Here is a 27,022-nt window from a genome sequence, read left to right on the forward strand (position 1 = left end):
GAGGCAGAGGGTAAAAGACAAACAGCGAGAACTACCAGTTATTGGTTTATTTTGCGATGCCTGTGATGAACAAGATCCAGTGCTGGGCTGGGCCAAGCTGGACAGGTGCAAGGACCTGGGAATTTGAGGTGTTGCATGTGGGTGATAGAAATCCAACTATTTCAGCATCACCCACTCCCTGCCCAGGTTTGCAATGGCAGGAAATTGGAATCAGGAGCCAAAACTAGGAATTGAACCCAAGCACCTTGGCATTGGAACTCCAATGTGGAGATATGGGAAACAGGAATCCTTAACCACTAGGCTAACTGACCACCTAGGGGGGAAACTCTGACCTATGCTACAGTGCAATGTGGACAAACCTGAGAATATTTCGCCAAGAGATAGAAAACAGTCACAAAAGGACAAATGTTAAATGATTCCATTTATATTAACAGTTGAATTCCTACAAACAGACAGTCGAATGGTAATTGCTGGGGGTTGTGGAATGGGAAAACAGGGAGTGCCATGTGGGAGACTTAGATTTGAGTTCTCAGATATCAGAGAGCCTGGCTGGTCTTCTGGGCATTTGTGGGTTGAAGTAAGCCAGCAGACGGAACCTCTGCTTGCCTATATCTTTCTCCCTACCTCTGAAATTGAGGAAAAAAAAGGCTAAATTTATGTCATGTGAATTTTACTACCATTTTAAAAATTAGTTTCTTGTGTCTGTTTGTGTACGTAATTGAAAAAAATTCAACTACAGGAAAGTGTTTCTCATTTAACCCTGACCTTCCTGTCCGTTTCCAAGACACAGTGGACCAGAGACTCTACACTCTCCTTGCCTATCCCCCCTTTAATCTTTTTTGGACAAGCACTCATATTTGAATTCACATACAAGATGAACTCAAATATGTGCCCCTCATTCTTTTCAATCTAGTCCATTTTTTTAGATTTATTTATTTTATTACAGTCAGATATACACAGAGGAGGAGAGACAGAGAGGAAGATCTTCCGTCCGATGGTTCACTCCCCAAGTGAGCCGCAACGGGCCGGTGCGCGACGATCCGAAGCTGGGAACCTGGAACCTCCTCCAGGTCTCCCACTTGGGTCAGGGTCCCATAGCATTGGTCTCCCATGCGGGTGCAGGGTCCCAAAGCATTGGGCCGTCCTCGACTGCTTTCCCAGGCCACAAGCAGGGAGCTGGATGGGAAGTGGGGCAGCTGCGACACTAACTGGCGCCATATGGGATCCCGGTGTGTGCAAGGCGAGGACTTTAACCACTAGGCTACCATGCTGGGCCCCACACAAGATGTTTCTAAGCAAGGCAGTGGGAATGGCTTAAACAAACAGGCAGAGAACACTGACCCTTCTCTGATAACTCTAACCCTGATCCTAGTAAATGTTTGTTCACAAACAATTATACCCTATCATCTTGATGTAGGAATGAATCTTTCATGCCTTTGAGGGATACTTTTAGACAACAAAATTAGCACCTCTGTTTATACCATATATAGTTGAAAGAAAATTGGAGTTTCAGACACTGCACATATTTCTATATCCTCAAACACCCAGCAGTGCTTTTCCCAGGAAGCAGTCAATAAATGGTTATTGAATTTAGAATGTCCTTCCTTCCAATCAAGGAGATTTAATATATTTTCACTTTCAGAATGCCTACTAATTTTTCAGTGTTACTAAGCCTTTTAAAAATTCCATTTGGGGATGTGTTTAAGAGTTCACAAGCAAATACTATTATATAAATGACTCAGAGAAAAACTGTTAAATGAAGCATGCTTATTCAACACACCAGTAGCCATTGATAAAATGTAATTTAATTTAATCATTTAAATTTACATGGTTAATGTACAAGAACATTTCTTTCAAACCACAAGTTAATACACACTAAAGAGCAATGCTGTCAGAGGAGCAGAGAAACTTGGGGAAACTCCGCTGTATGAAATAAAAGCAAGGCACTCTCCATTAACAGCTGGTGGATTCCTGATTTCCTGCCCATAGGAGGCTTGTTCACACTGAGAGAGCTCTCCCACCAGGGGAAGAATCACCTGCTTTAATACTTGTCCTCTTCTGAGCTAGTGTAGTCATCCACTCTGTATAAACTTGTGTGTCAACATTAAGACAAGAGAGAGTTGGATTGATAGGTGACTTGGGAGGCTCTCATAGTTGTAGTAACTATGGAAGACAGAACAACACTGGCTGCAATCTTTATTTTCAGCACTAGTGTCTGGACCTGTAACTACATCAGCTTCTTCATTCCTTCCAACCAAGAGATTCAACAGCTAAAATGTCTTTGCCTTAAGTCTGATAAGTGCAAAAAGAAAAAGTTAGCATTTCTCCAGGGCTCTGAGTTTGTCTTGTTTTGCTTTTCCTTTACATACATGTCAAAAACAAGGATTCACTCTCTAAATACTAATGGTGTGCAAGAAGGTTATGTATGCACAGTGTTTCTAATTTGTTCAAATTCAATTTGAATTTGGTCTGAAGCGATCTTGTGTGAAATGTTAGCTTTCCTGATATTTAATAATGTTTATTATGTTTGCATATAAGCTCAGGAAATTAATGCAAAAGTATTACTTCACTCATGGCTACCTTTAGGTAAAATGTAAATATTAGTAGTTATGTTTCAAAAGCTGTTTTCCTACAGATGCAGTCAGTTAAGAAAAAAAAAAAAGACGATGGAAAGATGAGTTAGGTTGTAGTCTTGATTTTGTTATTAGCTATTTGACCTTGGCTGCTCTTCACTTGTCAAAGGACCCCAGTTTGCTCCTCTGTGAATTTCAGGGGTTTGGACTGGTTGACAAGTCAGGTCCCTTCCAAACCTAACATTTCAAAATCCTGACATTCCAGGTCCTACAATCTTGCTATAAAAATAATAATCTTTCATAAAAGCTCACACAAACATAATACATGATCAAATATCAGAATGACTCTGGGGGGAAGTATATGATTTTCTATCTGGGTTATATTTTGCAGCAGCTAGGCAATTCATTTGGCATTTGTTTGATTGTATCATTTAATGACAATATAAACAGCATAGTTTTGTTATTTTTCCTTTAAAAACACTAAAGCAAAAATGATTTAAAGCTAACAAAAACTACTGTGACATCAGTTTGACATTCAAAGTTTGTTTCTTAGCAAAATGGCCAAAGAGATTTTGACTTGATACAGAGTATATAATATAAAGACTTTTAGACCTAAAAATCTTCAAACATTCAAATTTAGCAAAACATAAGCAAAATTTTCATATCAAAGTGCTAAACAGTACTGCCTTAAAAGTCACTGCAAATGAACCATAAAATAACGGCATGGGAAGTGACATTTATTGTACAAATGGTTAATAAAAAGACACATTATAAATATATATGTAACCTGCTATATTTATATATATATTTGCTAATTTAATTTCTAACTGGTGTATCCAAGTCACTGTGAACACCCCATTTATTTAATTACTCTGCAACTCAGCTTCTAGGAGCTGGTGGTCTTGCAATAAATACAGGCAAAGCTATTACAATATAACGTGCATACAAATGTTTATACAAATAAGGACACTATGCAACAAAGTATCTCATAATAATATGGCATTAACAGTATAAACATACAAAAGGGAGTACGAACACGGAATGTTGAAACGCAGCCCACTAATCTTTTCTAATACTCACATTCATTTGTATATTTTTTAAAAGAAGACTTGCTTGCTCTCCAAAATTGTCTCTTGAACCAATAGCAAAATTTAAATTATATATATGTATACATATATATATATAAATCCTTATTATCCCTGGTGCTTACCCTGTATGACCGAGTTCCTACTGATTTGCACATTCTCATTTAGATATCAAATGCTTAACTGGTTCAGCACTCCTGGGGCTTCTGAATGGATGTATCAGTCCTTGACAACTGAGACCAGTTTGGGGAACTCTGCCAGTGCTGATGATCCTATGCAAGCCAAACAATGTATATAATCCATTTTTATCACCTGACCCTCTTCCCCGCTTCAGAACAGCTGGACAGTCAGGGCAAGAATCTGGTTCCATCATGAATGGCCTCAATGTCTTAGATGGGCCCTACTTCAGACAGGTTCTGTAGGGCAGGTGGATCAGGCTTCTACTCAGAAAATTAGCCTGTGTCATTTGCTAACACGACTGTCTCCTTTTTAATTTTCATATAAAATAAAGGAGAGGTGATCAACAAGACTTAGTAAGACAGCACTTTAAAAAAATTGCACTTGTATATGGAAGCGAACAGCCATTATCATTTTTGCTATGTCTGATTTGTAGGTAATCTTCCATCTTCACCATTAGTTTAAAAAGGAAAGAAAAAAATTAGGAATTTCTGCCTTGTTTGCACCACACATGTACCCTCAATACAGGAAATGTATTCTAAAGGGATCAATCTTAAGACACAGCCTACCCTGGCGAACAACCCCTGGTTGTTCTTGTTTTTAAATACAAAGCAACTATAACTGTATTCCCCAAAAACAATTTTAAAACAGTTATATTATCCTTTTTTTTTTTTTCCTGCTGGGATAGCATCGTCCAAAAGTGCTTTGTTAGCAATTTCTTAGAAAACCCTCATGAACTATATCCCACTCCCACCCCACCCACCAAAGCCTAAATACAAAACACAACCCCAACACAATACGTTACAAGTTTTCTGGCTTTAGTTTGTCAGGAAAAGTGCCAGAAAAAAAAAGTCTTTGCTTTCTACAGGAGCTTCTCTTTCATTTAAAGGAAGGACAGAAATGGTCCAGAGCCATCGCTTTGCTGTTGAGCAAGCAGGTGCTGGCAGATGAGGCTGCTCCTACTTAGAAAGGCAGGGTATCCAGGAAGAGCTTGTCGATGATGGAAGGTGGAGACACCAAGTCTTCCAGCTTCAGGTAGAAGATGCGCTGGAGGCCCAGGGTGCAGATCTTTTTCAGTTCTGACAGGGCCCCACACACCTTGGACTCGGTGGGCTCCAGAGCCTGTCCCTTACTCTGGTGTTCTTTTAAGCTGCTTCTGATCTTGTTGCATAGCTCCTCCACTCTCTTTGGTTCTTTTAACCCATGTCGTTCTGCAAGGGACAAAAAGGATGAGTTTAGGAAGCAAATACATCCTTACAGCCTTGGAATCCCCAGTGGAGGGCCTTGTCCTATTCTGCCACTTGGGAGGACATTTTACAGCCAAAATGCCCTCTCTCAGAGTAGCTAATGGTTATGTAAAACAACTCCAGGGTTTGAAGCCCAAATGCTGCCAGGTATTTGCTGCATGCCCCCCCCCCCCCACATAAATCTCCTGACTCTGGGGTCACAGTTCACTTATGAGATAGATGATGATGATATTCAACTCAGGGTTTCTGAGAGGGCCACTTTAGCTACACACAATTCCTGGCACATTAGCCACACCGAATTCACAACAGAATGGCTGTTATTTTGCACACATTCTTCGTCTACGGTCTCACAACCGCTCTTTTTCAGAGGGACACAAAAACATACCCAGGCAAATGAATTAATGTTCCCATCCAGACCCTCACATGAGGGAGGTAGGCAGGGTGTGATTTGTAACTGCTAATGCCACAGCTGATCCCAGAAGACCCAATCCAAAGTGCATTCTTGCCATGCTCACTAGCATTGAGAAGGACCCAGCTTTGTTTTTCCTTTTCTAGAACCCCTGAAATCACCAATTGGCCTACATGTGGCACTCTGTGTAAAACACATAGGCTCTCCTGCTATGGAAATGGAAAAGTTAGATACACACAAGTATGTGGTGCAAGCAATCTATAATGTATCAAGACGTGAATAGCACTGTCTTATGTTTTTGAAATAATAAAGAAAGTGACCTCCACATTAAATAACATGATCTTTTTATGTATTAGGTTAAATGATTTTTCCCAAGTCAGCTGCTTGTAGTTGGGATTTCAACCTAGTGTTCTGTGACACATTTTATCTTCTTTTTCCACAGCAATGTATTAATTCCCTGAAGTGAGAAAAGCATCCAACATCCAATACAGATCACTTAGCTCTCCCTCAGAATTTAGATGTCAGAACCTCTCTTCTAAGGAAAAAACTAGCTTAAGTTGTTTCAAAGTTTTCCTGTCTCAGTACATTTATCCATAGAAATCATATTTTTTTCTAACATAGATATTCCCAACTGAAAAAATTAGAAAAATTATTTCCTTAAAGCAAAAGCCAATCAGAAAAATGAAGCAACTGTTCAGATTTTTTTTTTTTTTGTTCCACATAAAAATTTATATTCTTCCCAGCTTAGGTATGACTTGGTTAAGTGCCTCCCTTTTTGATACCCTGGAGAAGCAAGCTAGATTTTATGATCTTAAAAGTAGACTCCAGGTCTGTTGTGTTACAATTATACTAAAAGTGATGAGAAGTTTCAGCAGTACCTCAGCAGATTTTAACCTGCAGGCATTGTGGCATTAAATAGTTAAATAGTTTTGGAATTCTAGTTACGGTTCTAGTACATAATAAATAGGTGACCTAATTTCCTTCAGGTTCAATGACCTTATAGGAAAATAGGGAACACAAGGTAATAAATATACAAATCTTGTATTCTACCTGTAGATATCAAATACTACACACTAAAGTAGAAGAAAAAGGTGATTAGAACACAACTGATCTCCACTACAGGGATTGAAAGACTCAATTAAGACCATGTAACGTGAAAGTGTTGTTAACTGCAGGGCACTGCACACAATAGCAGTCAGCATCTTGACAAAGTGTGACAGGTGGCAAGTGGTTGGCAAAGGCAAGGAAACCAAAGACAATAAAACCCTTACTTTCTAAACTTTAGTGTGCATGATTTTGCTTTCCCCTGGAAACTGTGAGCTAATCACCCCAGGTAAAAACCATCTCCTTGGCTTATCTTTACTAAATAACTAGTTCCTGTATGTCAGTCTCAGAGGAAGTACCCAAGAATGAACTCATAGAGAAATCTTTCCTGCAGTGATAGGTACCTTAAGTTTTATTTTGTCCCCCAAGAGCAGAAGATCAGGTTACAAATGCAACAGTAAATTTCAAGAGTGATAAAGCATTTATAGCTTCTGACCCAGTAATCTCACTCTTGGGGATTTATCCAGAGGAAAAATTCAGCAGAAAAATAACCCTGAATACATAGGATTATATACTATCAATCCTCTGCCCCATACAAAAACATACAAATGAAGAAAGACTAGGGGACTGTTAAGTAAATAATGGTATGTTCATATAATGATCCTGTAAGCATCAATACGTTCAGATGCTATGAAGGCAACATAGAAAATCACAGTATGGAATAAGAAGGAGAATATTTACATATCTAAGTTGTGCTTACATCTATGTAAGGATTACTTTTGCATATAAAGAAGGCTGAAAGAAACCAAAAAATTGAAAATAATTACAAGGTAATAGGGTTACTTGTTCCTTTCTTTTAAAATGACCAGGTGAGTACTGTTGGTATAGTAATGCTAAACAGAATGCTATGATGGTCCTTTGTGAATATGAGCAATATGCCAGCTGAATTTCTGGATGGGATTGATTGTGGAATCTTGTATACCACGGCTTTCTCATGGTCAAAGTCACAGAAGGAGCTGCTGAGTTTTCCCCTGCTCTTCAACCAGTGGTGACTGCTCAATAACTATGGCAACCATTATTTATTCAGTGAACTCAAGCGGAGATCGATACCTCCTGCCAGCTGGATCTACCGTACGCCTGGAATTCCTTGAGGAATTCAGAGGCACTCCTGTTAGCGGCCAAAGGCATCCCAATCCTTCTTTGTTGTTCTGAAACAGCCACTGGATTCGTGGCTTCTTCACTTTTTCCAAAGAGCTGAGAGAAATCTCGGTTTCCATGCAAACTCCTGTCAGGGAGTCACTAAATGGCTGGGACCTTCCTAGTCATCTGAAATTCCTAAAGACCCCCTTATTGACATTTTAGCTGAAGGGGCCCACTTTCTTCTTGCAGCTTGGTAAACATGGCTGTGGAACAGATACATGGAGAGTGCATCAATTCAAAGGGAAGCAGACATTGAGATTTTCCCACTTCCCAGAGATTTTAATTTAAGATTTCCATCCACCATGAAACAAAGGAAGCTTCTAAGTGTTTTTTTTTTTTTTTTGCATTTTGATTTACATTATTTTTATCTAATGTCTCAGTAACTTAGGTGTTACCTATTGCAAATACTAAAATGCAATTTGCAGAAATGATTATGCAATAGAGTTCTGTGTCACAATTATCATATATGTGAACTGGACAGGGTTTGAATCATTTAGTTCAGATATCCACCTCAAAAAACCATCTCCAGTACATAATATCACAGAGTGTAAAGTGCAAGGTGCCAATTGGATTATTATTATTTGGATTATTTTATCTGACTCTCAGAACAAGCCTACGGATTAGGCAGGGCAAATACTAATTTTTGTAATAGATAAGAAGGCTAAATTGACTTCTCCATAGTAAAAACTAGCAAGTGACTAATTTCTTTCCCTTCAAATGCAGAGATCATTCTATACCAGGCTACCTTTTAACACTGAACATGTCCAATTTTAGAGCACTCCTCCCCATCCTGAGATGAATTGGCCTATATGGAATTCCCTTTTAGTTTGTATATGCCTAAGTGAACTAATTAGTTACTTCTTTCAATAAGCAGTTTTTTGAGTACCTATTCTGTGGCAAGCAATGTTAGAACTGCTGCAGTTAGTAGCGAGGAGACAGGCTTACGTTTTTAACTCTGGTCTGCTGTTAACATCTAAAGACACATTTGGATTCCTGGACATTTTAGCTATCCAACTCACAGATTTCTCTGCTGGGAATGAGAGGAAGGGAGGGAGGAGAGAGGAATTCAGAAGGGGCGAGAAGAAAAAACAGATGGAGTGAAATAACAGAGCTAAACTGTGTGCTTACATTGTCCCATGTTGGCCTTTGTATCTAAGAACCATTCATCCTTTCTATCTCAAGTCAGGTGTTTCTTCAAGGAAGCTGCCCCATTACACTCAGCCTGGATTATGTTCTGCCTCAGCCCTCTCTTGTTTTCCTTTACAGGACCTGAATGTTTAAAATCAGGTATTTACATGACAACTGCCTATCTTCTCCATTAAAGGTAAGCTCTGTGGAGACACCAAGGACATTTGCTCCTCACTGTATCTGCAGCACCAAGCCCAGGACCAATATATACCAAATATATTGGTATTTGTTAAATGAGTAAATGACTCAATGAATACAAAGATACAGGTTGCTCAGAATTAATACAGAGATTGGGAGCTAGTGATCAAGAAGCCAACAATGGCGGGAGGGGTGGGCATTTGGCATAGAGGTAAAGCTGCTACTTGGGATGTCCACACCCCATATCTAAGTCCCCGATCGGGATCCACTTTCCACTCGGCTTCTTTGCAATACAGACCTTGGGAAGCAGCAGGTGATGACTCAAGTGCTTATGTTCTTGCCACCCCTGTGGGAGACCATGATGGATGTCCTGGTTCCTGGTTTCAGCCTGGCCTAGCCTTGGATGTTATGCGCATTTGGGGAGTGAATGAGGGCATGCAAGATCTTTCTGTCTATCTCTGACTCAGCTTATCCAACATAATGAAAACAAACACTTTTAAAAAGATGCTAAAAACAGCAAAGTCCTTTATAAATTCTCATGCCTCCACCAGCATAAGTTGGGAATAAATCTCCTGGTTATAATTCCTACATCTACCACTTGTTGGCTGGGTAACCCTGGATCTGCTTCTACAGTTCGTGAAATAGAACTAGCAGCACCTGTTTTATGGATTGTTGTAAGAATTAAATGAGTTAATAGGATGTATAAAGCATTTGTAACAATACCTATTATGTAATAATAAACACTAACATAGTTTCAAGTATCCTAAGTATCTAACCTTGCAATCTTCCTTTCTAATCAGCAATGTCTGTGTTCATCTGCTATGTATCAGCGTCTTCCCTGTCTCATAATAATCTCTAACAAATTCTCCTCCCAGACTCACCATATTTAATATGCATTGAGAACTATAGTTAATTATGACTGATGTTCCTTGAATGCACCTCCTCTTAATACTCCTCGCCATTGGACCAAATCTTCAATATGTACCGACACAGTGGTACAAAAAGCTACTCCTCAGCCTGTGGTGCCAGCATCCCATATGGGCAGTGCCTCTTTGTGTTCTGGCTGCTCCACTTCAGATACAGTTCCCTGCTAATGGCCTGGGAAAGCAGCAGAGGATGGTCCAAGGCTTAAGCCCTGCATCCACATGGGAGATCTGGAAGAAACTCCTAGTTCCCAACTTCACACCAGCTCAGATATGAACCAGCAGATGGAAGATCTCTTTCTATGTGTCTTCCTCTCTATATATAATACAAGTAAAAATAACTAAACCTTTAAAAAATATATGTGACCCTAATTATTATATTAGCTCTTTGACTTGTATCTTTGCTTTCCATCTCTGCTATTATCTATCCCAAGTACTTTCAAAACTATTTATTAAGGAACATTCAACAAAAGAACACATGTCAAACTGTTGGCCCAATGTATCATAATGGGTACTTAAAAAAATGATAGCTGTTCCTAATTTCATTGAATCTCAGTTATTGATAGGTTCCCTTATCCCTTGCTTCTCAAGGCGTGGTCCTTACATCACTTGCATCAGCATCATGGGGAGCTGGTTAGACAGGGAGAATCTCGGGCCCTACCTCCAGGGCCTGCAATTTAACCAGAGGTCCAGGGATGTGTTTGCATTTGAAAGCTCTTGGAAGGCTCTGTTCTCATCAATCCTAGTTCCCATTCAAAGCTTGACCCCCAACTACATCTAGTGTTCATAAGTCTCTGTTGAGAAATCTTACTCCCCAGGAGAAGAACGTGAGCCCCAAACGTGAGCTTCTCCAATTTCAGACACCTCTAGAGTCGCATGTCTCACAATGAGCTGCATTTTTCCATCCAGTGGTTTCCATTTTTGCCTCTTGGGCCCATCCGAGAGAAATGACCAATTTTCTTGTGCAGAGCAGGGAGCAGGGGATGAGCAGAGGGGCCGTCCGGAGCCGCACCAGGCCAAAAATTCACTGAGCATGTCTTGGGCCACCAGCTAACACAGAGACAACAACATAGCTCTAGCCAGAAGAAGGAGAGACTGGCTCCTGGAGAGGCTTTTATGGGTAATTCAAACATCAACAAATGGGACTTCCTGCTTAGGACTTCCTGCTCTAAGTTCCATCTCGTTCTCTGTGAAGTTGTCTCACTGCTACTTCTCATGTCATATGCTACATCCTTTACAGTGGGCAGTCCCTGAGACACAGCCCACGCAGGACAGGAAGCCAGCCAGCAGCCAGAGACGAGGTGTTTTGGTGTCTTTCCATCTGACTGTCTCTGATTGATTTGAGAGTGTGTCTATCTCTCCAACAAGACCATAGTTCCTCTGGTAATCAGGGATTATGTACCTGGTGTGTAGCAGAGTTTATAAAATATTTACTAAATTAATGTTAATTAAAATAGGACAATTCTGAGGAACTCAGACTATTAATATCAGTTAAGTGTAACTTCCCTAACTTGGAATACTCTGATACTCTGAAGTAACCCATTTATTCAATCAACATTTGCCATTCCTTTTCAATATTAATGTAATTATAAATGAGTGCAGTTGTCCTGCTTGTGAATTTTTATTTGAATACCAATGTATATTCCAAATACCTAGAAAAAGCCTCAGTAAACACCAATCCCATTGATTTCTACTGAAGAGATGGGACAAATGAGACACCTGGTATCATGGGAAACTGTGATATGGGAAGATATTCACAATTCAATAAATGAAAAGAAAAAGAAATGATCCCAAGACTCTAGATTGTAATTACAGTTTTGGTTAAAGAAGAAGAAATGCAAGAATCTTTGCATATTAAGAGACTTGAGGAAAATAAACCAAGATACTAGCAATGGGAATAAAAATCATTCTCCTTGCCCTTAAGAAACTCACACAGTCTAGTCGGCCAAGAAAGAAACAAATGTTGTAACACAACTTGCATGTGCAATTGCAAGGAAGGGCGAAAATCTTTATGGCCTTCTAAGAAGGAGAGGAACTAGCCGTTCTAGGAAATGTGTAAGGTGAAGAACATTTGGGATAATGGCTATCAAAGTTAGTCTGGAATCTTTTTTTCTCTGCAGAATTACGCACTAGTTGATTCAACCTTTACAAGAAAGCTGCAATATATCATTATCTGCTAGAGTCTCAATGTTTCTGTTCCACCAGAAGTCATATGCTGAAACCAAACTCATGATAGCATTAAAAGGTTAGTTATTTGGGAGATGATGGAATAGTGAGGGCACAGTCTTCATAAAGATGATGAGTGTTGGGCCCGGCGGCATGGTCTAGCGGCTAAAGTCCTCGCCTTGAAAGCCCCGGGATCCCATATGGGCACCGGTTCTAATCCCGGCTGCTCCACTTCCCATCCAGCTCCCTGCTTGTGGCCTGGGAAAGCAGTTGAGGACAGCCCAATGTATTGGGACCCTGCACCCGCATGGGAGACCCAGAAGAGGTTCCTGGTTCCCAGCATTGGACCGGCGCGCATCGGCCCGTTGCAGCTCACTTAGGGAGTGAATCATCGGACGGAAGATCTTCCTCTCTGTCTCTCCTCCTCTCTGTATATCTGACTGTAATAAAAATAAATCTTTAAAAAAAATACAAAGCTTGCATCTTAAAAAAAAAAAAAAAGATGATGAGTGTTCTTATGCAAGAGGCCAAAGCAGCTTGTTTGCCTCTTCTGTGTATAAGGATTCAATGCAATAAAGCAGTAGAATCTGTGATATGTCGTAAAGTTCATTTTGGATCTTTCACATCTAGACCTGTGAGCAATAAATTCCTCTTATGTATAAGTTACCTAGTCTACAGTGTTTGTGTTAGAACAGCCTCAATGAACTAAAACATTGTCACCGTGAGAAATGAGAAAACTGACATTTATAGAGAGCAAGGGACTGTATAAAATTGCACAGCTATCAAACAGTTTTGGAAAACATAAACTCAGATCTTCTATCTCCAAATCCTGCAACTGCCCCTCCTTTTCAAAAATTGTGTTGTCCATTGGATGGGCAATGTGGCACAGCACGTTAAACTACTGCTTGGAATGCTCTCATACTATACTGGAGTACAGTTTTGAGTCCCTACTCTATTTCTGATTTAGTTTCTGCTGATGTGCCTGGGAGGCAACACATGATGGTGCAAGTACATTAGTCCCTGCAATCCACATGTGGGAATCTTGGATGGAATTCTTGGCTCCTAGCTTTGGTTTGGGCCAGCATTGGCTGTTGCAGCCTTTGGAGGAATGAACCATCAGATGGAAGACTGAGATCTCTCTCTTAGTGCCTTCCAAATAACTAACTGCATTGTTTTGACAGGTTTTAGTTTTCATTGAAATGTAGCTAATGGTTATATTTGATATAAAAACAGGGTAACCCGCTAGCCATTGAGAGGGGTCAAGGGAGCTCTGAGAAGACAGGTGGTAGAGACCGAGACAGGAGCAGCCACCAGCCTCATCCTGTCATGTCACTGTTCCACCTCTGTCTGTGTTCTTCCTCAGTCTTACAGCTTGTGTTCCAATAAGACCAGGGAAAATCATGCAGAGAAAGAAGGACTCAACTCTTCACATGGTGGAAAACCCAAATAAGGAAAAGCTATACAGAATATTCCTTCAATGTAGTGATTCACAGAATGACCTTTGGGCACTAGAGAATTCTTGTTATCTGGTCTACAACCACCCTTTCAGGTCAGGTGGTCCAGCTGGTGGTCAAGTTGTCTACATCTCACATCATAGTGTCTGACTAGATTCCTTTTCTGGTGCCTCACTATACCTTCTTGATGATGTACAGACTTTAGAAGGTTACTGGTGATAGATGTGGGAGATGTGGACTGAGTTCTGGCCCATCCCTGCCCAGTACTGTCAGGCACTAATGGAGTGAACCAGGAGATGGAAGTTCTCTCTTTCAAAAAAAAATTTTTTTTTTAAATTAAGTGCCTAGCAATACATTTATAAAACAATAAGAAAACCTACCTTTCCCATATTATTTATACTACTATTATATGGGAAACTCATTTTACTCTAAAGGTTGGATCATAACAGGCCATAAGAGAAATATAAGACAGAATAAGTTTTTCCTTGAAAATCCTTTAAATTTCCCCAAAGCACAGAAAGTTCTAGTTCAGTGCCAGAGGCCAAGAGATGGTGACCCACAGTGGATTCACAGTTCTTCTCCTGCTTCCCTGAGGAGAGTATACAGTAGTAGCATGTAATTGCTTGCACATGTTTAGTTTCTCATGCCATTCTACTGAGATCTGATAGATAAACTTTGGGGCTAGCTTGATAGTTCAACTGGGTAGTCCTCCACCTTACAGCATTGACATCCCATACAGGTGCTGCTTCATTTCCCTACTGCTCCACTTCCCATCCAGCTCCCTGCTTATGGTCCGGGAAAGCAGTGCAGAATGGCCCTAAACCTCGGAACCCTGCACCCACGTGGGGACTCAGAAGAGGCTCCTGGTTCCTGGCTTCAGATTGGCTCAGCTCTGGCCATGGTGGCCATTTGAGGAGTGAACCAAAAGATGGAAGATCTTTGTCTCTCCTTCTCTCTATAAATCAGTCTTTCCAATTAAAAAAACTTAAAAATGATTTAATATATAGATAATGCAACTCTACTATACTCAGCTTCTCCTCTGCCCCAAGATGTTTCATAGCCAGTGCACTTGCTATGATGTCTTCTTGGTCTGAAATGTCCATTATCTTCTCATGTCTAGATGCTACTATCACTTTGGGCAAGTCAGTCATGCAGTCATGACCAAACCTTCACCTTTCTTCACCCCCAAAATGTGGCAATAATGTGCATTTCCCCTGTCCTGAATTTATCTCTCTTAAGATCTGAGCACTAGCCACCATACACTGAATTCTTTCTATTCTATAATCACTTATGGCTTCCTGGTAGATGGCATCCTTCCTGACAGCAAAATCCAGGTGTAGTTGTTTTTCACATCCCATGACTCCAGGGATATGGCACTGGTAAAACGCCATGGTAGAGCAGATAATTTGGAGACCTAAAAGCATCTGAAAACCACAACTATGGGGAACTTCCTGCTTCCGTAGGAAAGCAGAGTGATCTGAAAGAAACCGTTTCCTGCCCCATCACACCACCCAGTTTCTCATAAGAGGCAGAAAGAAGAGGAAAAGGAACAAGAAAAAGGTGGGGGAAAGGAAGAAGAACTAGGTGTAGGGGGACAGCAAACTCCATTTGTGCAAATCATCAGTGCTATTCAGATTCTTAACACTTCCTAGAAGCAAGACTGTTTCCCTCTCTGGGCTCCTCTCTTGGCTTAACAACAGTTCACTGGGGGCAAGCCATCTATAGCCATCAGCCCAGGCAATTTTGCACAAGCGCCCTATTTGATCAGTGGAGCTGACTCAGAAGTCAAGGCCCAGGCAGGCCCACATTCAAACAACAATTCACATCTACAGCGATGCACCCTGTTTCCCAGGCTCTGCTTTTTCTGCCAACCTCTGATGTTTTCACACATTTTAAACCTCCTCCCACCCAAGAGAGAACAGGGAAGGTGTGATGAGCCCAGATATGAGAAAAGAGGTCTTACTTTCTTGTGGGTATAACCACAGCACCTGCAATATCCCCTTTTGCTCAATCTGGCAGGGGATGTGGGTGGGAGCTGCTGCTACCCCAGGGTGGAAGCCCAAAGACACCCATCACAAAGCACTTGGCCCATTCGAAGTGCTTATTTAATATCATTGCTATGCTTCCTCCTCTCAGGAGTTCAGAGGGATACCCACTAAATATAATGCCTTCTGAAGTCACCACCTGTTTCCTCTTGAGTTTGATTTTGGCCCGCCCAGGAATTTTCAAGAAGAAGGAGCAGGCATGTGTCTCGTTTGAGAGAAACTCTGTGGCCACTGATGCAAGGGAGATCCGAGAGTCTGTCCTGAGTTCAGTTTGTTTACATCATAAACCCAATTCTCTACTATATTCGCTGTCGCTCCATGGAATAGATGTCATTACACCCATTTTACAGATGGGGAAACTGATGTTCAGAGACATGAAACGCATTCCTTAAAAGCACATATTGATTAAATCCTGAACTCGGGATTCCAAAGTCCATGTGATTTTTCCCACATAAACGGGCAGTAAGAAGAGAAGCTATGACCACAGAATACAGAACGAAGTGCCTGCAGAGAGGACTGGCATCATTCTCCTCCCAGCTCCTACTCAGTGCTCTGAACTGCTCAGTCTCCTTGTGTTGTAACTAACTGGTCACCTACATGTCTTGGCCTCTTGGTTGCCTAATGATTTCCAGTTAACACGTATATCTAGGAAAGATGTTGGACGATGACATAGTAGGTTAAGCCTCCACCTTATGACTCCAGCATTCCATAGGGGCACTGATTTGCACCCAAGGCTGCCCAATTTCCAATTCAGCTCCCTGTTTATGACCTGGGAGGGCAGTGGAGGATGGCCCAAGTCCTTGGGCCCTGCACCCATGAGGGAGACCCAGAAGAAGATCCTGGCTTCAGGTTGGCTCAGGTGTGGCCATTGCAGCCATTTGGGGAGTGCACCAGGGAATGGAAGATCTCTTGTGTCTCTTCTTGTCTCTATAACTTTGAACTTCAGATAAAACTAAATCTTAAGAAAAAAAATCAAACTACAAAAGATGTGGATCCATGGGTGAACCTTCCTCTCAGCCCCTGCGGTGGAGCTCATTCTTCTTAGTTTCTTTCCCCTCGCAATTAGCGCTCAAAACCTGCTACCAGAGCATATCTTAAAATGTAAGTCCGGCCTAGGGCATCCATGGTAAAGATCTTCTATGGATCCCCACTGCTTTCAGGATAACCCCCACTCCCAACTCACTGAGGTTCTTTCATGTTCTGTCCCTCCCTTCCATATCGGACCAGCAGCACCTTCTGTCACTCTGCTTTTGGCCATTTCTTTCATGAAACTTGTATCAGCCATATTAAGCAAGTTTTTTATTTATCCCTGGAATTTTCACACCTTTGAATTTAGCCTAGAGACATCCTCTGCCTTTACCAGGGACCAGCTGCTGTGCTCACTTCTGAGAAGACTACTTCCCACTTGGGGTCTCCAGGCACTCTGCACCCACCCCAGGTCTCTACCATGCCATGCGACGCTTAGCATCTTGCACATTAGTTTGCATGGTCTAGCTCTCTGTAGTGTGTGTGTTATTGTTGCTGATAACCCAACGACATGCAGCATAGCACCTAGATCAGTGAACATTTGTTGATTATTTGAGCTCAACACCCATCTCCATAGAGATGTGGCAATGGGTTTATTTACAGAAAGCCAGGGCTGCCTCTAATTTTATTTTTATTTTTAAATGAACAAAGCTCCATACTTCCCATCTTGGAACGTTTAAGATCTCTAGGAGGGGATGAATGGTTTTGAATTTGAGCTCAAAAACTTTAGTTCAAAGATCACCTTTGAGCCATTTTCATTATAGACCTACTGGAGTAACATGAGGAGTGTTGAAGATGTTCATGGAAAATTTATAGTATGGAAAAAGGTCCATGGATTCCAAAGGTTTTGGCATCAGAATACATTGATCTTTTAATTTCACTTTTCCACTAACTTTTTGAAATGCTCTCAAGCCTGTCTTAAATATGCCATTTCCTTCAGGGGCTGTAGTATGTAATTTGAAAGCCCTCTAAATGGGATAATACTCCTTGAGAGTGTACCTGTTTTTGTCTTATTAATGACATAAAGCCTGTGACCATTCCATCAAAAGCAGTGAGCCTCTCAGGTTCTATCTGGAATACTTGCAAGAAACAATTTGCATCTGATTTCTGACTGCCGCACAAGCATGCCATTTGCTTTTCTTTGCCTTCATGTAAACTGTTCAAAGCATGAACCTCTTAAGGCACACAGACACATCGCCCTTTAGCTAACTGGAAATGCTCCAAGAAGTTACACAGAAGCAATGCCTAGGCAAACCAATGCATGTTTCTTGCATGATACATCAGCAAGAAGAGGCCGTCTGCACCAGAGGATGCATCTGGGACTCCAAAACTCACCACCTGTCTGAAACACATATCTTCTGCAGCCCAGAGTACATCCATCTGAACTTGAACCCTCAGTTCAACAGCTTAGCTGGTGTTTGGGTCTGACCAAAGGATGGGGACAGGTACTAGATCTAAGCAGCTTCCTTTGTAACTGCCATCACTGCCTCACCATGCCCCAGTACTGCACAGAAAAAGATGGACTTCCAGAAGTTCATCTTCGATGTGTTAAGGAGCTGAGGGAGCTGGGGCTCAACAGCCACAGTGACATAGTTTGTTTCCCTTCTCTTGCCTACCATGCACCACCTGATACCACCAACCTAGGAATCTAAAGACAGAGAGGGAGAGATACACAGAGACAGAAAGTACATAATATAGCCAAGTCACTGATTATGTAACAAATCTCTACCTTCCTCAGTTCTCTGCCAATCAAAGCAATGAAATAAAATTGTGTTTTCAATGTCTGTAATCACTAGCACTTTTGTCCTACAGCAACCAGCTAGTTAAGATAGTCCTCCTTAGAAATACTCTGAAAATCACGAGAAAGTTGCTGATCCAATCACCATAGAGCTCAGTGGAAAGTTGGATGTATTGCATTGGTTTTGCTAACAATAACAGATTAGGAAGCCTTGCTCCTAGAAGTATGTGACAACAAGCTGTAGATGCATGTCTTTAATTGAGGTTCAACACAGAAGATTTCAGATGAGTGGCAGTCATTTTCCTCATGTTCTAGTGTGTGTAATGACAAAAGTCAGAATCCAGCTTAACGAAGGGAAAGGAGCCGAAGGCGACAGAATCAATCACAGGTCTTTGGCGAGTTGGTGCTTACCTGTAATCATGCTCAGTGCTGATAGGCAGGCTAAGGCTTGGATATCAAGGTTCAGGCTCTGCAAATTTAAGGAAAAGTCTTTAATGGAGTCGAGCCACTCTCCAAATCCACGAAGGCACTGAAGTCGATGCAGGACAAGTCCATTGCAGAACACAAACTTATCTTCAGCAGTGTTCGACCTGGAGGGTGGAGAGAGAGATGCGTTACATGGGTCTGTCTGACAGGATAACACACAGGCCCCAGATGACTACAGGCAGTGTTGGGAACTCATAGTGGGGCTGAGAAATATTCCCAGGCATGTGTGATTAACAAGACCACACCACATCCTGAATGAGCCTTAGCCCACGGAATGGCACCTGCTGTCTTTACTTGAATCAATTGTTGGCTTGCCTGGGCCAGAACGTAAGGGAATGGGTTCTCATGGATCACAGGGGTGAAGCCCAGGGCACTCGTTCTTTCTGGTGCGAATAGGAGACTGTTCCTTCAGGGCTCCTGAGTCAGAGCTTGCCCATAATTTTCCTAAATGTCAAAACCAGATAAGGCCTGAGGCTAGATACTACAATTCCATTTTGTAGACTCTAAAACACCAGCTCCCTGCAAGAGCCAGAAGTCAATCACAAGCTCAAAAGAGGCCTAATATAAATGAGTTCTGATTTTATACGACCTTCTCTGTTTTTAACAGGGAGGCTGTAGAGGACTCTTTCTGAAACTATCCTGATAATTCATATTATGTCCATAGTCATCCTATTCTTGTCTCCCGAGAGACGCCCTGGAGCTTACAGCTGGACGTCACTGCTTGGCAGGGAGGGCTTGGGCACTCCTGTAATCTCTGTTAATTTCCTTTCCCTTAGCTATCAAACAGGAATTCTGATGGCTACCTCCTAAGATTTGCAGAGGGAATTAAATAAAGAAATTGAAAGTCATACACAGTGCCCAGAACACAGGAAGACTAAACAAGTATTAGGTATAACTAATTTTGAATTTTATGTCATCCTTACTTTAATCTTACTACTCAGATCTCTTGCCACATGTTTATCTGTCCTGACTGGCCACATGTACAAGTTAATACCATTCATGTAGCGTAGTTGGTGTGAACAGTTGTATTAATTTCTTCATTCTGCCAGTATTTACTGTGCTATTTCTAGAGCCAGACACTGAACAAATCTTGGTGAGCAGGACCTATATGGTGCCTGCATGCATGGAGCTAATTATTCCCTTTTTGTGTGCCTGATAGCCAGCACAAGGCTGGCTTGGCTCTGGTGTACATGCAATTGGCTGCACTTGAAGCTAATCAGTTGTACTTTAATTTAACTCCACCCCACCCATGCTACTGATCTCCCACAGAGGACACACACAGGATAGAAAGATTCAATCTCAGAGTGTAAAAAATGGACCCACCAACCACCAGCACCAGAATCACCAGAGCATGAGTTCAACATGAAGATTGCTGGACATCTTCCAAAGCTTCCCAAGCTAAAATAGATGGGAACTAAGCACGGAAACCTGCCCTTTGGAGGAGGTGGGGGTAATATGGATGGATAAGAGGGTAGAGATAATTTTTTCTATAACATTTAGTAGAATCCTCTAAAAATTAGGAAGAGAAGCAAGGAAGTTGTAATTAAACATTCTGTGAGAATAAAAGCAGTGATAAACTTTAAGAAAAAAGATACCAGGAGGGCTTAGAGAGCTGAGATTGTAGTGTTTTGCTCAATCACTTCCTCTTTGCATTTGGCTTCCCTAAGTAGGAGAGGTTGGATCAAATCCTGGGATCAGGAGCTGTTTTCAGAATAAGCACGGCGACTGGAAGAAGCTGTGGGAACTCTTGGGAGCCCCAGCAGGTGCACTAGAACAGGAACTTGTGAAATAGAAACTCATGAGTTAAATGCAGTGCTCCAAGGCAAATACTCGCTTTCAAGAAATACCTTCAGTGTCAAAAAAATCTTCCAGGACTCCTAGAATATTGGAGCTGCGAGAGACTCTAAAAATCCAACTTCCCCGTTTTATAAAGGAGGGATCTGAATATCCAGCGAGGCAAGCAGTTGGCTCAGAGTCTGATCCATGTTAGTCCATGTTAGAATTGGGACTGAAAGTGAGGGGTCCAGGAATTGTGCAGTGTTCTGATTCTTGGATGAAGGGCATAATGCATTAGTTCAGTCAGCAAATATTTACTGAGCACTAATCGCCCTGATTTGGATTTGATTTATACTTCCAAGGGTTTGTGTTTTGAAGACTAGGTCCCTACTGGTCACTCTAAGAGGTGAGGCTGGAGGGAGATGTCAGGGTCTGGTGGGGCTCTAGTTGGGGGAGGCAGTGGAAGGGAGTTCTCTCAGAAGGAATTAACACAGTTCCCATGGAATGAGTAAGTTCTCAGGAGAGTGGGTGACCAAAGAGCAACCCCAGCTCCTCCCCACTCTCGCGCTCCCTGTTTCGCCATAGGACCATAGACATTGATGTCATTTGCTGTAATGTGACCTGGCCGGGAGGGGCCATTACAGGAGCCTAGCCCACCCCCATATCATTCTGGCTTGCAGATGTAAACCCAGTAACCCTCTATCTGAACAAAGTCCCCACCCTCGAGTTTGTTTACTAGTGACAGAAAGCAGACTCCAACAGAAACCACATTGCGTATTTGCTTCTTGAGCAGACTCTTGGCTGATGGTTTATCTAGGAACAGAAGCGTTCCAGATCCTTTCCAAGGAAGCAATGGATGGATGGAGGAGAAGTATCATAGTCATTACCTGATGGAAAGTCTGAGAACAAACAGCTCCAAAAAAGCTGATTCTATAAGTAACGTCTGATCTTCTTTAGGGAGATCAGTAAATCCTGGAATCTTCTCTGCCCAGCTCCTGGATACATCAATGGAGGCTGTCAGAAGGTTGTAGAATTGTTGCACATGCTCCACATCCGTGCCCACAGCAGCCTGGTCAGTGGGACAATACTGGAATACAAACCACAGAGAGTAGTGTGACCCTGTTTTCTTTGAAAATGGCCTCTCACAAGCCTGGTAATGCCCAAATCCTTGATTATAGGTCCCTCTGTGTATAAGACCTTTTCATACTCCCAAGCCTCATCTGATTTTGACATTGACCCTGTTGTACAAGGAAGGTGATTTTTACTTTATCATGCCATTGCCAAGGACATCTGTTGAAGTCCCATTAGTGCAGTGATTTTTCAACCTTGACTGGGCACCCTAGTAACCCAAAAAGCTCTGAAAAAACATAAATGTCAAGATCCCATCACCACAGCATCTAATGTATCTGATCTAGGATGGGTTTGGCCATGGGGAAATTTACCTAATGCTTCTCCACAATTGTGGTCTTTGGACTATCATCATAAGCAACACCTGGGAAGAAGTTAGAAATGACAAATTCAGCCTGCTCCCCACCCCCTCCAGCCTACTAAATATAGAAATTCTGGGGCAGGAACAGCAGAGTTTGTGAGGACTCTAGATGACTCTCATGGCACGCTGAGAGTCTGAATTAAGCAGCAGGGCATGAGAATGACTTCTATTTGATGTTGATGGGTTTCCATGTGATGAAACATATCAGAAAGTAAAGGAAGACGAGCTGTCCTTGGCAGAGCCCAAGTAACTATGTGCCATCAGACTCAAGGCTTGAGGCTGCTTCAATGAACAAAAATGAATGAAAATTTAAAACTCAGTTCCTCAGTCACATTGACTGCATTTCAAAGGTGGTGAAGAACGTTCTCATCACTTCAGAAAGATGGGCTGTACAGCCCTGATCTAGGGAGTCCCAAGCAAAGAAAGGTAGCAGTTGGAAAAAAGTCTCTAGCCAGCTTTCAGGTACTCCATTAGGTAGTACCATGATTTTCTTTGAGTTCTTGGAGGAAAAACATTTCTGCTTCCAACAGGAAGGTTGATAAAGTAAGATAATAATCAAGGGACAACCAGCAATGAGATTTAAAAGATATGAGAAACATTTGTGTGATTATGCACATCATTTGCTTTATCTTAATGAGGCTAAGCATGATCTTGCATTTCTTCTCTCAGTCGACCCTCATGGGGCAGGGATTTAAATCTTTAGTTAAACAGATGAGGAAACCAAGGCTCAGAAATGTTAAGACACTTTCCCAAGCTGCACATCCAACCAAGATTGTGGTAAACCAACCAAGATTTAGGACTTGGGTGCTAAGTCCTATCACTCTTGGCTGGTAATGCCTGATGTTACTAGGTGGTAGCCTGTGGCACCATTTTGAATGATTGATGGAGCACTTTGCTTTACCACAATTGGAACTTCCCAATCATTTCTTGGCCTTTTATAATTGGAATCTCCCACATAATATATTCATTGGTTCCATGTTTCTGTCAACAGCACAGTGACTGGCATGTAACAGGCCTTCAAAAAACACAGCTGTTGAAATTTTTTTCAGTGAAATAGTCAGGGTACTGCCGAGGCTTGCCAATCTGCTCTAGCCTGATCGGAGGAAAATTAGCCAATAAGGAATTGGCAATAAACAGCAATTTGCATATTGCAAAACTATCTGGGTCTGAGGAAATGGGGCACCTGCCTAACTCGGCCTTCCTTTTGTTTATGTTTTTCCCGGATGCAGCATGAAATAACTAAAGAATCATTAGACAGAGGGCCCAGTGACTTTAAACAAAGTTTTGGGTACCCCTTAATGTGTGAAACACTATTTCACTTTTCTGAGCCTCAATTTTCTCCTCTGTAACATGGACACAATCCGTTTCTCAAAGTGCTGCTGTGCTGATCAAACTTAAAAATCCATGCGAAGAGTGGGATATCTAGAACAGGTTTTACAAATGATGGCAATTCTTGGAACTATCACCAGCACCCTGTTTCTGTATTTATGAAGTGGGGAACAGGCTGAGGCAGAAGGTCTATGAATTTCAGCCCAGACTTTGTAAGATCTGTAATTTATTCCTGTGTACCCAACAATCACACAGGGATTCTGGGAGGCATTGGATTGTCTGTGATGGAGTGGGGCCAAGTCCAGAGGGAAGCAACACTCCTCCCTGGGGACAGGAAGGGGTAGGGTTTGAGCCTGTGTTGTACCTACTTCCTACCATCTCTGTGCAGCATATATACTCTTAACTATAGTGGACTAAAAGAGGAATTTAATTTATATATATATATATATATTTTTTTTTTCCTCTTCTTTCATGACTTTAGTTCCAACAGCATGATGAATTTCAGGACAGGACTCCCTTTTAAAAACCAACAGTACTATGGGGCCAGTGCCATGGTTTACTAGGCTAATTCTGTGCCTGCAGTGCCAGCATCCCATATGAATGCTGGTTCATGTCTCAGCTACTCCACTTTTGATCCAGCTCCCTGCTTATGACCTGGGAGAGCAATGAAGAATGGCTCAAGTGGATAGGCTTCTGCACCCACTTGGGAGACCTGGAAGAAGCTCCTGGCTCCCGGCTTCAGGTAAGCTCAGCTGTGGCTATTGTAGACATGTGGGCAGTCAATCAGCAGATGGAAGACCTGTCTTTCCTTCTCTCTGTAAAAGCCTGCCTTTCAAAAATAAATAGATAAATAAATAAAATAAATCTTAAAAAAAAAAAAAAAAAAGGACAACAGTATTCCATGTGCAACTCCCAAATGAGGTCTGGTATGGAATAGAGCAAAGTATGACAGGTTAGGCAAGCAGGCCTTTAGATCTTAGTTGAGGTTCTAGCACAGAACTATTGTGTCACTTTATACAAGTTACTTAACCTCTCTGGCTTTGTTTTCTCTCCAAAACAAGAATCAACTAAATTAGTAGTCCCTAAGATTATTTCTGGCTCTTACATTCAGTGATTCCAAATGTTGAAAAATTGCCCCAGGTATGATGTGATTGCCCAGAAACTCACACTAATCAAGCACCATTTTGTTGCAAAACAGTGAGTTAAATGGAGAGAAAAAGACCAAAAGATGCAAACTTTCTCCTAGGAATGAGACCTAAGAGCTCCTGTCTCTACCGACTTTTATGAAACCCTGGCTTCCAGCTCAACAACCTATGCTTCCAATATTTGTTCAGAACCCATGAGAGCACAGAGCTTTCGCCAGGGTCCACTGCAGGCCTCTGCTCCTGCTGGCTGGCATTTCATGCTTCCTGCACACAGGGAGGTACAGGCTCTGCCTACTCTGTGTGTGTACTTTTCTCTGATGGAGCCCAGTGAGGAGGAAAGCCAGGCTCCTGCCAAACCCTATGGGCTGCACCTGCAGTGATTTCTGGTCCAAAGCCCAGAACTCTGGAGTCAAACTGGATTCATTCTGAGCCACCCGTAACTCAGGGGCTATTGAAGAGAAGATTTGAAGAAACACAGCAAAACACTTCAGGGTCTTCTCTGCTTGGTCTACCAATCCTACTTCCATGTTCTCCTATGTCATTCTGTCTTTGGGCTACACAGACTTGGACCCATTGAAGAAAATACAGAAATATTTGTCTACTGATCATGCCAATTAAACACAGACCAAACACAAAAACGTTTTAAAAGAGAGTTTTTCCCCTGATTTTTAAATTCCAGCCAGTAGGGATAACTGGTCTACCAGAACTCTGGTTTTACAGTAATCAAGTCAGATTACACATTACTCACAGCCAGCCTCTAGTGGAAGTTTCTCCAAAGTATCTGGAATAATATCCCAAAGCTGCAAACAACAGCAACTGTTATTATTGAAGCTATAGAGAGTCTAAACACTTCCTAGGGCAATAGTGCAGCTGTGCAGGCCAGACGTTAGCCACAGCTTATGCCTAAAATAAGACATTTACAGGGGAATTAAATGAGACCTTTGGCTACGTGATGCTGTAACAGCAGAGTGGATTCTAATATGTACTGCATCTCCCTTTCAGTCCTGGCTAACTATGTAAAATACCCTAAGGACATTGGCTTTCTCTTCTCAGAAGGTCACTTTTCTCTGAGCCTTTATATATCAAAAATTTTTAGATGCAATCATTCTAAAAATCAAACTATATATATATGTTCTTGGGTCCTCACATTTTAAAAAAATGGTGACTTTTCAAAATTGGCAATGAGACTATTTCCCTCCATATTTATTTTTTTCTGACAACTGCCTGCCCCTGCCTCAAGAAACTGAAAAAAAAATTCCTCTCCCACCACCAGGAATCTCAACAGTATTTGTTTATTTTCTTTTTCTTTCACTGACAGTTACATTACATGAGGGTAGAAGACTTCTTCCCTTATCAACAATGCCCTAGGAACAGTGTTTGACACCCTACAGTCGTTCCATAAATATTTTAAATTAATTTCTGAACAACGTATATTGTTTGCCCCTTGATTGCTTACCCCTTCCCAATCCCAGGAAAAGCTGGTAAATTCAAGATAAAGAGGAATCATGATTATGAATCTCTTATAGAGGGTTCTCAAGCCTTAGCTTGCCAAAGAATCACCTGAGGCACTAGTCTGCTTCCCGTTCCTCTCTGTTCTGATTTGGGAGTCTGGTTGTGGTCTGAGAACCTGGCTTTAAAGCAAACACTGAGGATCTTCCTGGTAGAGGCAGTCTGGGCTCCAGGATTTAGGAAATGCCGACCTGTGCCCACATCAGAGTGGCAGCAGGTTGCATGGGTAGAAGGCTGGGAGTCACATGGCTGGAGCAGACCATGGGAGTGCATTTGATCCAATCTCTGCTCCATTTCGATAAGGAAACAGTGCCACGGAGGAGCAGAACTGGACAGAACTCATTCTGTGAATCAGTGGCAGTTTGAGAGGGGCTTCTGAGAAGCTTCCAAGCAACCACTGTTTCGGCAGTCTTCCTGCTGTTGACTTTGTAGGTCTAGCACGTGTTAGCCACGTTGTTGCTTATGGGCTATCTTGTTCCCCCTTTAAATACCACTGGCTGGTGTCTGGTTTTATCTGGGCCATATTTCTCGGGATGTAAGCCTGCTTCTGCATTGAGTAACACCAATTACCACAAACACCCTCGTGTGTTGAAAACACTTGAAATGACCAACTAATGAGGACATTAAGTATATTTTCTCGTTAGCAAGTTTGCAGCTCCAAAGCCAAGCTGAGTATCTATATATACACTTGTATCGCTAAACGAAAAGCAACTGTAGGGCAGAGAACTGCAGCATTTCGAGGAGAAACAAATCAAATGTGACATGTTTTGACTGCAGTGATGTTCAAGGATCAGAACTCATTTCTGAGGGAGAGAAGTTTGGCCCAGAGGAGAAGTGGGGGTCCCAGGGCCAGGAACGCTTCCCAAGGAGCTCTC

At 41.8% G+C, this 27,022-nt stretch overlaps 1 protein-coding gene across 3 annotated transcripts in view; it reads right to left on the reverse strand.

The window, feature by feature from the left end:
• Nucleotides 1–4,659: 4,659 nt before the first annotated feature.
• Nucleotides 4,660–27,022, reverse strand: part of NR4A3 (nuclear receptor subfamily 4 group A member 3) — a 39,508-nt gene continuing 17,145 nt past the window's right edge. For all 3 annotated transcript variants that reach the window (XM_004580956.2, XM_058672660.1, XM_058672659.1), the window contains exons 6-8: nucleotides 21,563–21,762; nucleotides 18,825–19,003; nucleotides 4,660–5,046 (exon numbers count right to left, since the gene is read on the reverse strand). In XM_004580956.2, coding sequence (XP_004581013.1) covers nucleotides 4,799–5,046; nucleotides 18,825–19,003; nucleotides 21,563–21,762 — 627 coding nt within the window. In that variant the 3' untranslated portion in view covers nucleotides 4,660–4,798. The remainder of the gene's footprint in view (nucleotides 5,047–18,824; nucleotides 19,004–21,562; nucleotides 21,763–27,022) is intronic.

The sequence above is a fragment of the Ochotona princeps genome, chromosome 14 (genome assembly GCF_030435755.1).
Source record: "Ochotona princeps isolate mOchPri1 chromosome 14, mOchPri1.hap1, whole genome shotgun sequence".
Taxonomy (NCBI): Eukaryota; Metazoa; Chordata; class Mammalia; order Lagomorpha; family Ochotonidae; genus Ochotona; species Ochotona princeps.